Source organism: Canis lupus, chromosome 13, assembly GCF_048164855.1.
Source record: "Canis lupus baileyi chromosome 13, mCanLup2.hap1, whole genome shotgun sequence".
Classification (NCBI taxonomy): domain Eukaryota; kingdom Metazoa; phylum Chordata; class Mammalia; order Carnivora; family Canidae; genus Canis; species Canis lupus.
Genome location: NC_132850.1, coordinates 30,502,033 through 30,514,555, shown reverse-complemented (window position 1 = coordinate 30,514,555; position 12,523 = coordinate 30,502,033). Strand labels below are relative to the sequence as shown.

The 12,523-nt window shown below is 34.2% G+C and overlaps 2 protein-coding genes across 6 annotated transcripts in view; one reads left to right on the top strand and one right to left on the bottom strand.

Moving 5' to 3' along the window:
- RLIG1 (RNA 5'-phosphate and 3'-OH ligase 1) overlaps window positions 1-12,523 on the bottom strand; it is a 75,219-nt gene that overhangs the window by 32,120 nt on the left and 30,576 nt on the right. The window contains exon 8 of one of the 3 annotated variants that reach the window (XM_072773014.1): window positions 391-428. The exons of the other annotated variants lie outside the window; for them this stretch is intronic. Coding sequence (XP_072629115.1) covers window positions 425-428 — 4 coding nt within the window. The 3' untranslated portion in view covers window positions 391-424. Of the gene's footprint in view, window positions 1-390; window positions 429-12,523 lie in introns of those variants that run through there. 3 annotated transcript variants of the gene reach the window in all.
- The window catches only part of CEP290 (centrosomal protein 290), an 87,016-nt gene that overhangs the window by 55,448 nt on the left and 19,045 nt on the right, over window positions 1-12,523 (top strand). For all 3 annotated transcript variants that reach the window (XM_072772989.1, XM_072772988.1, XM_072772990.1), the window contains exons 37-43: window positions 1,663-1,876; window positions 2,817-2,954; window positions 5,045-5,266; window positions 5,603-5,725; window positions 8,957-9,102; window positions 9,440-9,595; window positions 12,392-12,515. In XM_072772989.1, coding sequence (XP_072629090.1) covers window positions 1,663-1,876; window positions 2,817-2,954; window positions 5,045-5,266; window positions 5,603-5,725; window positions 8,957-9,102; window positions 9,440-9,595; window positions 12,392-12,515 — 1,123 coding nt within the window. The remainder of the gene's footprint in view (window positions 1-1,662; window positions 1,877-2,816; window positions 2,955-5,044; window positions 5,267-5,602; window positions 5,726-8,956; window positions 9,103-9,439; window positions 9,596-12,391; window positions 12,516-12,523) is intronic.

The following is a 12,523-nucleotide window of genomic DNA, read 5'->3' as shown; positions in this document are numbered from 1 at the left end:
TTGGGAAAATCCTCCCACAGGTTGGGAGGGGGTTTTTGACCCTACAAGGTTTGTACCAGAACCATCTTGGCAGTCCTTCTGGGGGAAGGGGGAGGAAGTTGTGCCCACAATACAAATATATAATAGTGAGTCTAGGGGTAACCCTGGAATGGAGGTGGAAGGAGAGAGGGCAGGTTCTGTATCTGTGACTTTTGCTCTGTCAGGCCCAAGGCCTTGGAAGCCATAAAGTCAGGTTGTTGAGCTCCTGGGCTTATAATGTGTAGCTTGTTTTGTTTTTTTTTTTTTTATTATTATCACTGACCTTGCCCCAGCTCATGTCTCCATCATTCCGCTTCAGGGACTTGGGAATCTGCCTCAGGGCATTCCTTCCACAGCTCTTGTCTGGCTTCTACCTAACAGAGGTATCTCTCTGGACCTCAATTTCTTATCTGAAAAAATGGGAAAGTTGACTTGACTTTATAATTCCATTCCAGCTCTGACGTTCTTAGAACTTTTTATTCTTAACGAACGTATCCAAGATGTCTAACAAAATCAACACCACTTTTGCTTTATTAAGAAGTTACCACTTTTAAGAAATTATTCTCTAAAAGAAAAGAGAATCAGCAGTAGTATTTGTTATCTTTTTTTTTTCTTTTTCTTTTTTAATGAGAGAGAGTGTGTGCCTAAGCCCAAGCAGAGGCTGGGATGGGGATGGGGGGTGGGGTTGGTGACGGGAGAGAGAGTGAGAATCTTAAGCTCCATGCCCACGTAGAGCCAGTAATGGCTCAATCTCATAACCCTGAGATCATGACCAGAGCTGGAATCCACACTTAACTGATTGAGCCACCAAGATGCCCTATTTGGTATCTTTTCAATCTACTTTTCCCCACTGTATTATTTTATACATGAGATGTTATTTTAGTGTAAGTTTGTATCACGTTTTGGTATATAAAATTGCTTATGCTTTTTAATCTAATTCCTGGGTGTAGAAAGTAATCATCCTTTGAAATTACCTGGTATATATAAATTTTTGTCACATGAAATACTTGAGTAGTCTTGTACCTTACCACATCATGTTAGACTAAAATTATACTTTTATTCTCAGTGTACACAGTGACATGTATATTTTAATGTGTCTTAGAAAATTATAGATCTGTGTGTTTTCTTTAGTAAAACCTCATATTTTCACAATTTGGTGATTATTTGAGGTAACTTCAGTTTTTGGCACATGTTGCAAGAGACTATTAATTTATTTATTTATGACACAGAGGCAGAGGGAAAAGCAGGCTCCATGCAGGGAACCCAATGCAGGACTTGATCCCGGGACTCCAGGATCATGCCCTGAGCCACAGGCAGGCACCAAACCGCTGAGCCAACCAGGGATCCCCGAGACATAGTATTTAAAGTGCTATTTATTCATTATATTGTTTAGAACCAAAAAATTACTTGATACAGTCCTTGCCAACAATAGTAGACAAACTAAAAGGAAAAGTCTATTTTACGTTAGGTTTAAGAGTTAGTTAAGTGCAACAAAGAATTGTCCTTGTTTTGATTTGAAGCAAGGCTTAGGTTGTACGGATACTTAGGGATACTTAGGGCCAAACGTTGGCTCTATGTAAAATTTGTATCAAAGTGTTAATTGTAGCGGTCACTCCATTAAATACATGTGTTTCCTTATATTAGGCTCCAAGAAAACCATGCAGATGAAGTGAAAAAAGTGAAAGCAGAAGTAGAGGATTTAAGGTGTCTTCTGGCCCACTCACAAAAGGAGTCACAGAATTTAAAATCTGAATTGCAGGCTCAAAAAGAAGCAAATTCAAGAGCTCCAACAACTACAATGAGAAATCTGGTAGAAAGGCTAAAGAGCCAGTTAGCCTTGAAAGAGAAACAGCAAAAAGTAAGTGATAACAGACTATTATCAATATTTAGGAAATACAAGTGGTAATAGATTGTTGTGAGAAAAGACTTGCACAAGATAGTAGCATATACCTCTCTGTTGCAATAAAAAGTATGAGCTTTGTTTTAGTCTATTAAGCAGAAGTTTTCAAGATAATTCTTTTAAATAGCCATTTGGTGGTGTTTTTAAGTACATCTGTAGTCCAGTTTATCTTTTTATGTTGTCATCAGTTTGATTTGTGAGTTATCTATGGGAAGTAAGGGGAAATCTTAATCCCGTTATTTTCTCTCCTTTTTTAACTGGGATTTTCTGTTACTAAGGCTATTTTGAACAGTGAATAATTGAACAATTTGGGGGAATATGAGAGAGATATGACAGTGAGGAAGAAAGTTTAAAGAAGGAGGTCACAGTTTTTTGAGATGCAGTTGGTCAGTGGCTTATCAGTGATGTATTAGTTTTTAAACTTTATTTCAAATTTAATACTCAATTGTTTTAGGAGGTGCTGCTGTTTTTCTGTGCCACTTTATGTAATTTATTGGCAAATTTTAAGTCTTTTCCTAATCCTATAATTTTCCTTGTCTGTATAATTCAGTTAGTTTCAAACAGAAGTATGTGCTAAGTGAGTAATTCAGATAAATATCTAAACTTGGATATTGAAACAAAATGGATGGTTTTTGTCACACAAATGGCTTGATTTAATGCTGGGCCCTCAAAATTATTATTGTCAAGATTTTGAAGTCTCACACTCAGTTTGGAAAGAATTGAGTGCAATTAGTAAAGGAAATTCATTTGAAAAAGTTGAACTGTTAGTGAATTATATTTACTTACATGGTATTTTAGGAAAATAGTTAAAAGTTATAAAGCATATTATTTTTTGGATTACATGTTGCTCATATAAAATGTTACTTTTTAAAAAAAGTATATATGTTATAACTTTCAGGCACTTAGTCGAGCACTTTTGGAACTCAGGGCAGAAATGACAGCAGCAGCTGAAGAACGTATTATTTCTGCAACTTCTCAGAAAGAGGCAAATCTCAATGTTCAACAAATTGTTGATCGACATACAAAAGAGCTAAAGGTGAACATAACAAATGCATCAGTATAACAAAATTCCTTATAATTGCTATTGGCAGAGGATCTACTTTGATAATTTTGATAATGAATAGGGAATTTATTCTAATGAACTATTGATGGATATATATATATACATACACATTCATTTTTGAACACTAAGAATCTTTATTGTACTCACACACTATCATCCTGGAGATTAGCAAGATAGGCCATTATTAACTACTTCTTCCTAATAGAATTAAGAAACATTTTACTTCGGAATTTTGTTTCTATATTGATAAGTGCAATAGATGTATAGATTTCTTTGTTTTGTTTGATTTCTTTTGCTTTATCAGAATTTTCTAATGTTTGCTGATTCATAATATGAGTTAATTAGCTTTCTTTTTTTCTCCCTGAAATAGTTTAGGGAGGTTATATATAGTCCTTAACATTTAATCCATAGACCTACCTGACTCTGAAGCCTTTTTGAAGCTATTTATTAATTTTTTGGCAGTGTATATTACTGTGTTCATATCTGATCAATGATTAGATTTGGTGATTAAAATTTTTTTTTTTTTTTTACAAAACATATATATTTCTTTTTTTTAAATAATAAATTTATTTTTTATTGGTGTTCAATTTGCCAACATACAGAATAACACCCAGTGCTCATCCCGTCAATTGCCCCCCTCAGTGCCTGTCACCCATTATATATTTCATAATGAGTTTTAAATTTCTTTACACAAAGCTTATATAGTACATTCTGCATGAAGTGAAAAATCTACTTTTTATATGTTTGTAATTTTGATTTTTTATATGTTTGCAATTTTGATTTACTCAATTTATTTGAATGTGCTCTTCACCACCATTAAACTGTGTAGGGACTGGTTTTGCCTAGGGTTTTTTTGTTTTGTTTTGTTTTGTTTTCATTTATTTTTTTGTTAGTAATCTCTACCCCCATCATGTGGCTTGAACTCCGACCCTGATATCAAGAGTCATGTGTTCTTCTGCCTGAGCCCGCCAGGTGTCCCTATTTAGCGTTTTTAAAGCTCTCATTGTACCTGCCAAGGTTATGAGCACAGTTGAAAGCAAAAATCCATTAAGTAGGGCAGCCTGGGTGGCTCAGCGGTTTAGCGCTGCCTTCTGCCCAGGGCGTGATCCTGGGGACCTGGAACCGAGTCCCATGTTGGGCTCCCTGTACGGAGCCTGCTTCTCCCTTTGCCTGTGTCTGTGTCTCTCTCCCTCTCTCATGAATAAATAAATAAAATCTTAAAAGAAAATCCATTAAGTAAATAAATGTATAAACAGGAATAGCCCTTTGTTGATATCTTCTTCAATACCTTTCTCTTTGCCTGATGCATCATCTTCTCTGAATTCTTCACGGTTTTAAAGTCCTTTCTCACTTCTCCTTGGACAGCTAATGTGTTTCTTCTAAGTGCATTATAATATTGCTAATTTCTTATTAGTGTCATTAGTAATACTTTTGGCCTGTAGTAATTTATCCAAGAAAACATATTAAGTACTAGCATTTCCATCACTGTTCTTGTATGGGACAGCTGAAAACTACTGTGTAGTGGCTTTAGATATACTGTGAAGTATTACGAGTTACCCTTTCATGTCTTATTTTTACAAAATGGTTTAGAAACTACTACAAATCAGAGATTTTGTTTTATACTAATCTTAGGCTTCATAGCATTTAAAACATCACCATATACATTCATATGTACTTGTCCCTTTAATAACTTAGTTCAGCCATAACAAAACATTTGCTTGTTTGATAACATTTTATTTCTGAGTATTTGCTGAAGATGAAGTGCCTTAGGGTATTATATCATATTTTGTTTTTCTCAAAGTAGACTTGGTTAATTTGAAATGAAGATAGGTGTTTAGTTGGGTTTTTTTTTCCCCTGGGAACTTAAAAATTTAGATTTGAAACTTTATTTTTAGCATGTTTTAATTTAATAAGCATTAACCAAGCCTTTTTATTAAGTATTATTAAGAATATTTTAATAATAATAACTTAGATTGACATTTTCTATTTATTAAGTAATAGATGTATTCTATTTTATTGATACTTGATGAAGATTTGTGAATTAATCCTTTCTTTACTTTTAGTCACAAATTGATGATTTAAATGAAAATCTTTTAAAATTGAAAGAAGCTCTTAAAACAAGTAAAAACAGAGAAAACTCACTAAGCGATAATTTGAATGACTTAACGAATGAACTGCAAAAAAAACAAAAAGCCTATAATAAAATGCTTAGAGAGAAAGATGGAATTGATCAAGAGAATGATGAACTGAAAAGGCAAATTAAAAGACTAACCAGTGGATTACAGGTGATTTTATATTTAATTGTGATCATATCTTTTATTTAAAACATATAGGTAGTAGTTTATTCCCACTTTTTACTTTAATCTATAAATAATTGCTGAAACTAGCTTTCAGATCACTTTGATTGATGTTGCTAATTCCTTCAGTGACCTCTGTCATCTTTGTGGTTTTAGAGTAACCTCTTTAAAATGCAGAAGCAGCTATATGTTCTATATCAAAAGTGCATTTAGACAAGATGGTTAGCTATAGCCTCAGGAAACTTCTATAATTGGAATATTTATTGTGTATTTTGTTTGATAGTTTTTACTCGTAAAAAAGTAAAAATATGTCTTCTATTTCAGGGGAAACCTCTAATAGATAATAAACAAAGTTTAATTGAAGAACTCCAAAAGAAAATTAAAAAGCTAGAAAGCCAACTGGAAAGAAAGGTGGATGAGGCAGAAATAAAGCCTGTGAAAGAAAAGGTATGTGAAGAAACATACTGATTAATATGTTTAAGGTAATGATAAACTAAGGTAAATTATATAACTGATGAACGGAGGATATACTATATTAATTTGAGGACCTAATACATACAATAAATGTACTGAATAACACAGAGAAGTCTAAGACAAGTTTCTGTCCTTTAAGAATTTACAGGAGACACCTATAATGTAACTCGTACCCAGAAGTCACTACATTGTCTCCATGTCCTCTTCCTGAGATTCTAGAACCCCTAAAATCCCCTCACACCTATCCAACTTCTCCCCAACCCACTTGGTTACATAAATTGGTGCTTTTGATTTTGGAAAGAAAGTTAGGCATATTTAGCCTGCTACCTTGCCCCAAATGTGTCCTTTTTATCCTTTAATAGACTGGATTACTGTTAGTTCAGGATAAACAAAGTTTGTTTACTGATTACCACAGACCGATATTTGTGGTAATCAGTAACCAAAACACTCATAAATTGATTCTGTAATGTGAAAAAAGTTGCTTAAAATTTTCTAATGGGTTAGCTAGTAAACTATTTTGTAACAAAAATTACTGACAGAAATTAGCAATCCCCTAAAACTAGCTAAAATGCATATAATTAAATTTATTTATTACAAATAATAAGCTGAAGATTTATATCAGTAGCATTGAAAATATCAAGAGACCTGGGAAATATTGGTATTAGTAGTAATGTTTGCCCCTGCAGAAAATTACATTGGAGGAGCAAAGGTTAGGAAACATTTTTATTGTAAAATTTACCCAGAAAATATTCAATATCTATAAAACAATTTGAAAAACATGAACATAAAAAAGAAAATTAAGTGTCTTTAATACCACTGAATAGAAAATAGTAATGGAATTAAAATATCTTAATAGAGTATATTCCAAATTTTATTTTACTTATGAAATTTCACCAATGTTAGTATAAGTTTTATTAAAATGTTTGCATTTGTTTACATTGAACCACAGCATACTTCCTGTCAGAAGCTTCGCTGGTAAAAATTGCAAGATAAAAATATCCTTGCTCTTACAGATTGCTTTCTTTGCCGCCTCCCCACTGGTATTTAAGGCCTATCTTTAAATACCAGTTCCTAACCTGATTCCTATCAAAATCCCTCAGTAGCCTTGTGGCTTTGCCTGGATTCCTAATCTGTGTTTCAGTTTATTTCTCCAGAAAATAGAAATTATACTATTTGCATTGCCAGTTTCCCAAGATTATTTTAATAATCAAATGAAATAATGTGTGCAAGTCTCTTGTAAGCCATCAAGTCAATACCACTGTATGATATTATTACTAAGTAGGAAGAGAACACAAAGAGCAACCCGGATATTAAAATTTGTATCCAGGAATCTAGTGAGAGTATTACTTCAAATTCTACAGTACTGGGCATTTCTAATTTATGAATGTTTTTATATTCAATGAATGCTTTTATATTGAAATTTCTATACCCTTTTCTCTGTCAACTCTTTATTGCTTATCTATGTGAGATATCAACCCCCCTCCCCATGCCTTGCATTCCTGTGTCTTAGGCTACTATACCTTTCTCCATAGCATTTATTATTATCTGACACACTAGAGATTTACTTGTCTATGTGTTCATCCTTTGGACTATAAGCTTTCATGGCAGGAATTTTGCCTGACTTGTTTATTGTTGTATCCTTGCCATCTACAACAGTCCTTGGCATGTATGATGCTCAGTATTTATTAAATGAATGAAAAATTTAAAATGCAGTTAAATTATTTTGAAATCCATGCCTGAGAGGCTGTTGGTATAGAAAATGTGAAAAGAGAACTCTGCATTCTATCTTCTTCCCCATTCTAGAACATCTTTGATGACCTTTGCCTTTATTTTTTGTTGTTGTGGTTCATTTTTAAATTATTTCAGCCTCCTTTTGCTGTCTTAATTGAGGGTAATGTCAGATGGGATAGAATTGCCTAATCCCTACAAAGCACTCCATGCTGCAGAATTACTTATATACCATTATGCCCAAACTAATATTTATATTTCTGGAAGTCACAAAATTCCTTATATATATTTAGGAAAAAAAGTTAATAATGATCAAACACTGAAGCTTTTGTATTTTTTAAAATAATACTTGTTAGCTGAACTAAAAAAATAAGGTAAAAAAATTGGCCAGTGTCAAAGAAGACAGTTTTGATAGGGCAACTTATCTTAGTTGGGCATTTGTTTAAACTATGGCTTTTAACTCTTTCAGCCCTGACATTGCTTTTTGTAATGAATACAATGTAGCATAACATCCTTTGTACTATTCATGTTCTCTCTTGATATGTCTCTCAAATAAATAAAATCTTTAAATAAAAAAAGAAATTTATAGTTAATAGAAACTACCTACATGTGTAATTTCAAAAAAAAATCATTATAAATGAAAAAGGAGAAACAAAAATAATTTATAAAAATAATATTTTTATATTTCTCATATTTCAATATAAAGATGCTCTGACATACTACACTAGAAAACATAATGAAGCAGTCTTAATAGCATTAACATGAGTTCAGAGCTAAAAATGCAAACTGATACAAATGTATGTATAGGCAATTTATATATTCCAATGGCATTGCTAGTGCTATTAGCTAATTCTCTTTGCTCCTTTTTTTTCCAGCACTTATCATCAGCTAATGTACTACATTATATTTTTTTCCTGCTTTTTGTCTATATTTTGCTACCTTTCCCTAATCTACCTAACCAACATTAATTAGATTGTAATGCTTTTTCTATGGTTTATTCATTGCTTCTGCTTCTAGTGCCTAGAATAGTATTTGGTGGATGACTAACGCTATATAACCATCTATTGAATAAAAGAAGTCATGTGCATTGAAGATTTGAAGAGACTGTGATGCTCAAAGATTGTTATTTTGGTTAAAATTGGATTAGTCATTTATACTTACATGTTCTTTGTTAGAAGCTTACTTTGATCATGATCATTGTTATTAAAATCTTAAAGACTCCTAAGTCTGCTAGCATTAGTCCAGACTGTTCCCTAGAATATCATCTACTAAGTGATAGAATACAGAACCCTTAAACTGAGGGTCATTTCTGGTAATAACTTGGTATATCTGAAGATTCTAGAAATTACATAGCCAAATGAATGTATTTACATATTCTCAAAGTATTGGTGTGCCATTGTTCTAGTAAATTATAATGGATAAATCTTGACATTAAAAACAATATCGGTGATTTTTCTCCTCTGTTATTATTTATAGAGTACAAAAGAAGAATTAATTAGGTGGGAAGAAGGTAAAAAATGGCAAACTAAAATAGAGGGAATTAGAAACAAGTTGAAAGAAAAAGAGGGGGAAGTCTATATCCTAACAAAGCAGTTGAATACTTTGAAGGATCTTTTTGCCAAGTGAGTTCAAATTTAAGCCTAATTATATGCAGTCTTTAATTGATCTGGAAGTTATATTGTTTTATCATATTTGATAGTACATATTTGATATCATACTTGAGAAATTTCCTAGTTTTAATTATCTATGACTCTTTTATTTTCTTTAAAATGTGTTTAAAAGTATTCTAACAGTTTATAAGTGGAGTTTCCTATAATTGTGAGATAAGTTAGCTCATAGCAAATACAGGAAGATCTAGTTTTTTATGTTGGTCTTATAATGAATGAGATGTGGTTTAATAAACTGAATGAGCAAAACAGTGAATTATATATTTTCATGATGCTATGTTAAATCCCACAGAGCTGACAAAGAGAAACTTAGTTTGCAGAGGAAACTAAAAACAACTGGCATTACTGTTGATCAAGTTATGGGAGTGCGAGCTTTCGAGTCAGAAAAAGAGTTGGAAGAATTGAAAAAGAGAAATCTTGACTTAGAAAATGACATTTCCTATATGAGGTAGGCTGTTTCATGAAAAAATGTGGTACCTGTTATAATGAAGAAAAACTAGCTGGCCCATAGAAACGGATGTAATGAACGTGTATTACTTTAGACTTGGGTACTGTTGTCTTTTCCCAACGTGAGTTAAGATATTCATGGGTCTTTGTATGCCATGTAATTTGGATTGTATTCTTGAACTTCTGAATATTATGTGGTGAAACTTTGGATCTTGGTTAATTCTATGGAGAATGTAGATATTTTTGTTTTAATAGGCAGTTTGGCTAGGTTCCGGCCCCATGTTCCACCTGCTTTCTTTGGGCTGTGGTTCCAATGTCCATTTCCTTTTCAAAGCGTTTACAGTCTCTGGATCTGTCCTGCCTGTGCACCTCCCAGTTTGGAAGTCTAGTACCTGGGCCATCTTTGGTCCGTTAGTTCAGTTCTTTGAGTCTTTGCTACTCTAAGATCAGATCCAGGCACACCCAGCTCAACAATGAGCCCATAAATTCATAAAGGACTTTATAAGATCCCTTTCATGTGTCCCTCCCTTTCAGTGACCTCCCTAATACTTTGATTCCCTAGGGCTCCCCCTTTTGCTACTTCGAATGAAATTGGGGCTCAGGGGAACCCTGTTCTACTGTTCGCTTCAGCAGTTGTGCACCTGTCTGGAACTGAGCAAGCAAAAGGAGAGCAGAAAGAGGGGTTGGCAGGGTGTGGGGGAGGGGGACTACTGCCACTGTACCTCCATAGCAATCACAACTCTACCATTTGGAGAAGATTCCTTCTCTTAAATACTTCAGCTCCTATGGGTTCTCATTGCAGTCACCACTGCCACCACCACTGCCATGGGATTACTTGAGGGAGGAGGAGAGAATGGATACAAGAAAAAAATAATGGGGGAGGGGAATGGTTGTACTCTCTGGAAGTATCCTAAGTGCCCTTTTTCCTTGCTGGAGCTGGAATTTTAAGGCTTCTTTGGAGCTTCTTTCCTCCATATTAACACTCACGCTCAGGTTTCATGTTCAGCGTTGTATTCAGGCCAAGAAACATCAGAGGAAAAGAAAAGGTAAATTACTGCCTGTTTGCTGACACTTCAAATTCTGGTATTTTGTCCCAATGTGTAAAATATTTACTTTTCAAAGTTCTCAAATAGCTGTTCCATGCATTTGGGAGAGACAAGATTGAACGGGTTTATTACTACACTGTACCTAGAACCAGTGCACCCCCCACCCGTGCCATTTCTTTAGCAGAGCCTTTGAAATTTTTTTGTTTCGTCATCTCTTTCCAAGTTGTGTCTTCTGATACAATCACAGTCATGTAAAGCAAAATACAGTCGTGTCCTAACGAAACTGTAATAATCTGTTTCATTCACTTCTTAGATGAACATAGTTTTACATCACCTGTTACTTCCTCTGCTACGTGCTTACAAGCAGTCCGGAATCATCTTAATGATCACGTTTGAAGTCTGGTACCTACCTATCATATTTGGATATGAGGATACTTGCTGTTCTTAAGTTTATCATACTTTTTTTCCTTTCTGTTAATCTTCAAAAATTACCATTAGTAATTAATGGTGCTTAGTGCTTCCTTTGTAATGCCTGCAATTGGGTCAACTTTTTTTTAAGGGTTTATTTATTTATTCATGAGAAACACAGAGAGAGAGAGATGCAGAGACACAGGCAGAGGGAGGAGCAGACTCCATGCAGGGAGCCCGATGGCGGGACTCGATCCCAGGTCTCCAGGATCACGCCCTGGGCTGAAGGCGGCGCTAAACCGCTGAGCCACCTGTCAGTGGGTCAGTCTTAATGTAATGTGAACTCTTTTAAAGGAACACCTGTGAGCTTCTAACCTCCATTCCTCCCCTTTTTGTCTAACTCATTGTTTCTTAAATCCCTCAGAATTTTTCTTGATTGAGAAGAAAAAAGCGATTGAAGAATTCTTTCGACACCTGTTTCTTTCCCTTCCTTTTCTTGATCTAAACATATGTTCAGAACAACGTTAAACCTTTTTATTCTCCTTTGCAGTTTTCACAAGGATCAAAATATTTTAGTTTCGAAACCTAATACTGTTAGAGGTTTAATTTTTTCCCCCTAATAATGTGAATCTTTGTGGGCCAAAGTAATTGGAGATTTGTTAGAAAAGCTGAAACTTATCTTCTCAGTTCAAATTGAATTTCTAAATTTCATGTATCAGAACTAGGTATTAAAGGGAGGAGGGACATTCCAAGAGAGCAGAACCCTCTTAGATGCATAGTGGCAGGGGTGAAGTTTTAATGTGTGGGTAAAAGTAGACTTTTTGCCTTAGTAAAAGTAGACCCCTGATCAATTAGATTGAATAGGTGTAGTGGGGCCAGATTATGGAGGGTCTTGTAGGCCACACATGTGACAGTTGGAGGAACAGATGGTTATCTGGCACCAATAAGAGCCTTTTTTAAATCCTTGAGCTTCTCAAGAAGCACACAGATGTTATGGAGTTATTATATAATGTTTTAAAAGTAGTGGCTATTTTGATTTGTCTTACACAATGCCATATAAATAGACGCATGTTCCTTAAAGATGTTATATATATTTCTGTAAATCAAAATACACTTGTTAACTCCTAATTCAGAAGAGCCATGCAGCAATCCTCTGTAGAGGATCACTTTATAATATAAATAGTCATGTCCTAATTTTTGTGAAGTTTATAAGTTTTGTAGAATTTAAAATAAATATACAGTGCTAATAAATACATATTTTCTTTCTTTTCGGTATTTTCTTATAGTGAATCTGTGAAAAGTTGAAGTTTGAATAGTAAAGTGTCTGTTGTTGCTTCTCCTAGGAGCCGCCAAGCTCTTCCTCGAGATTCTGTCGTAGAGGATTTACATCTACAAAACAGATACCTCCAAGAAAAACTTCATGTTTTAGAAAAACAGTTTTCAAAGGATGCATCTTCTAGACCTTCAGTAAGTGT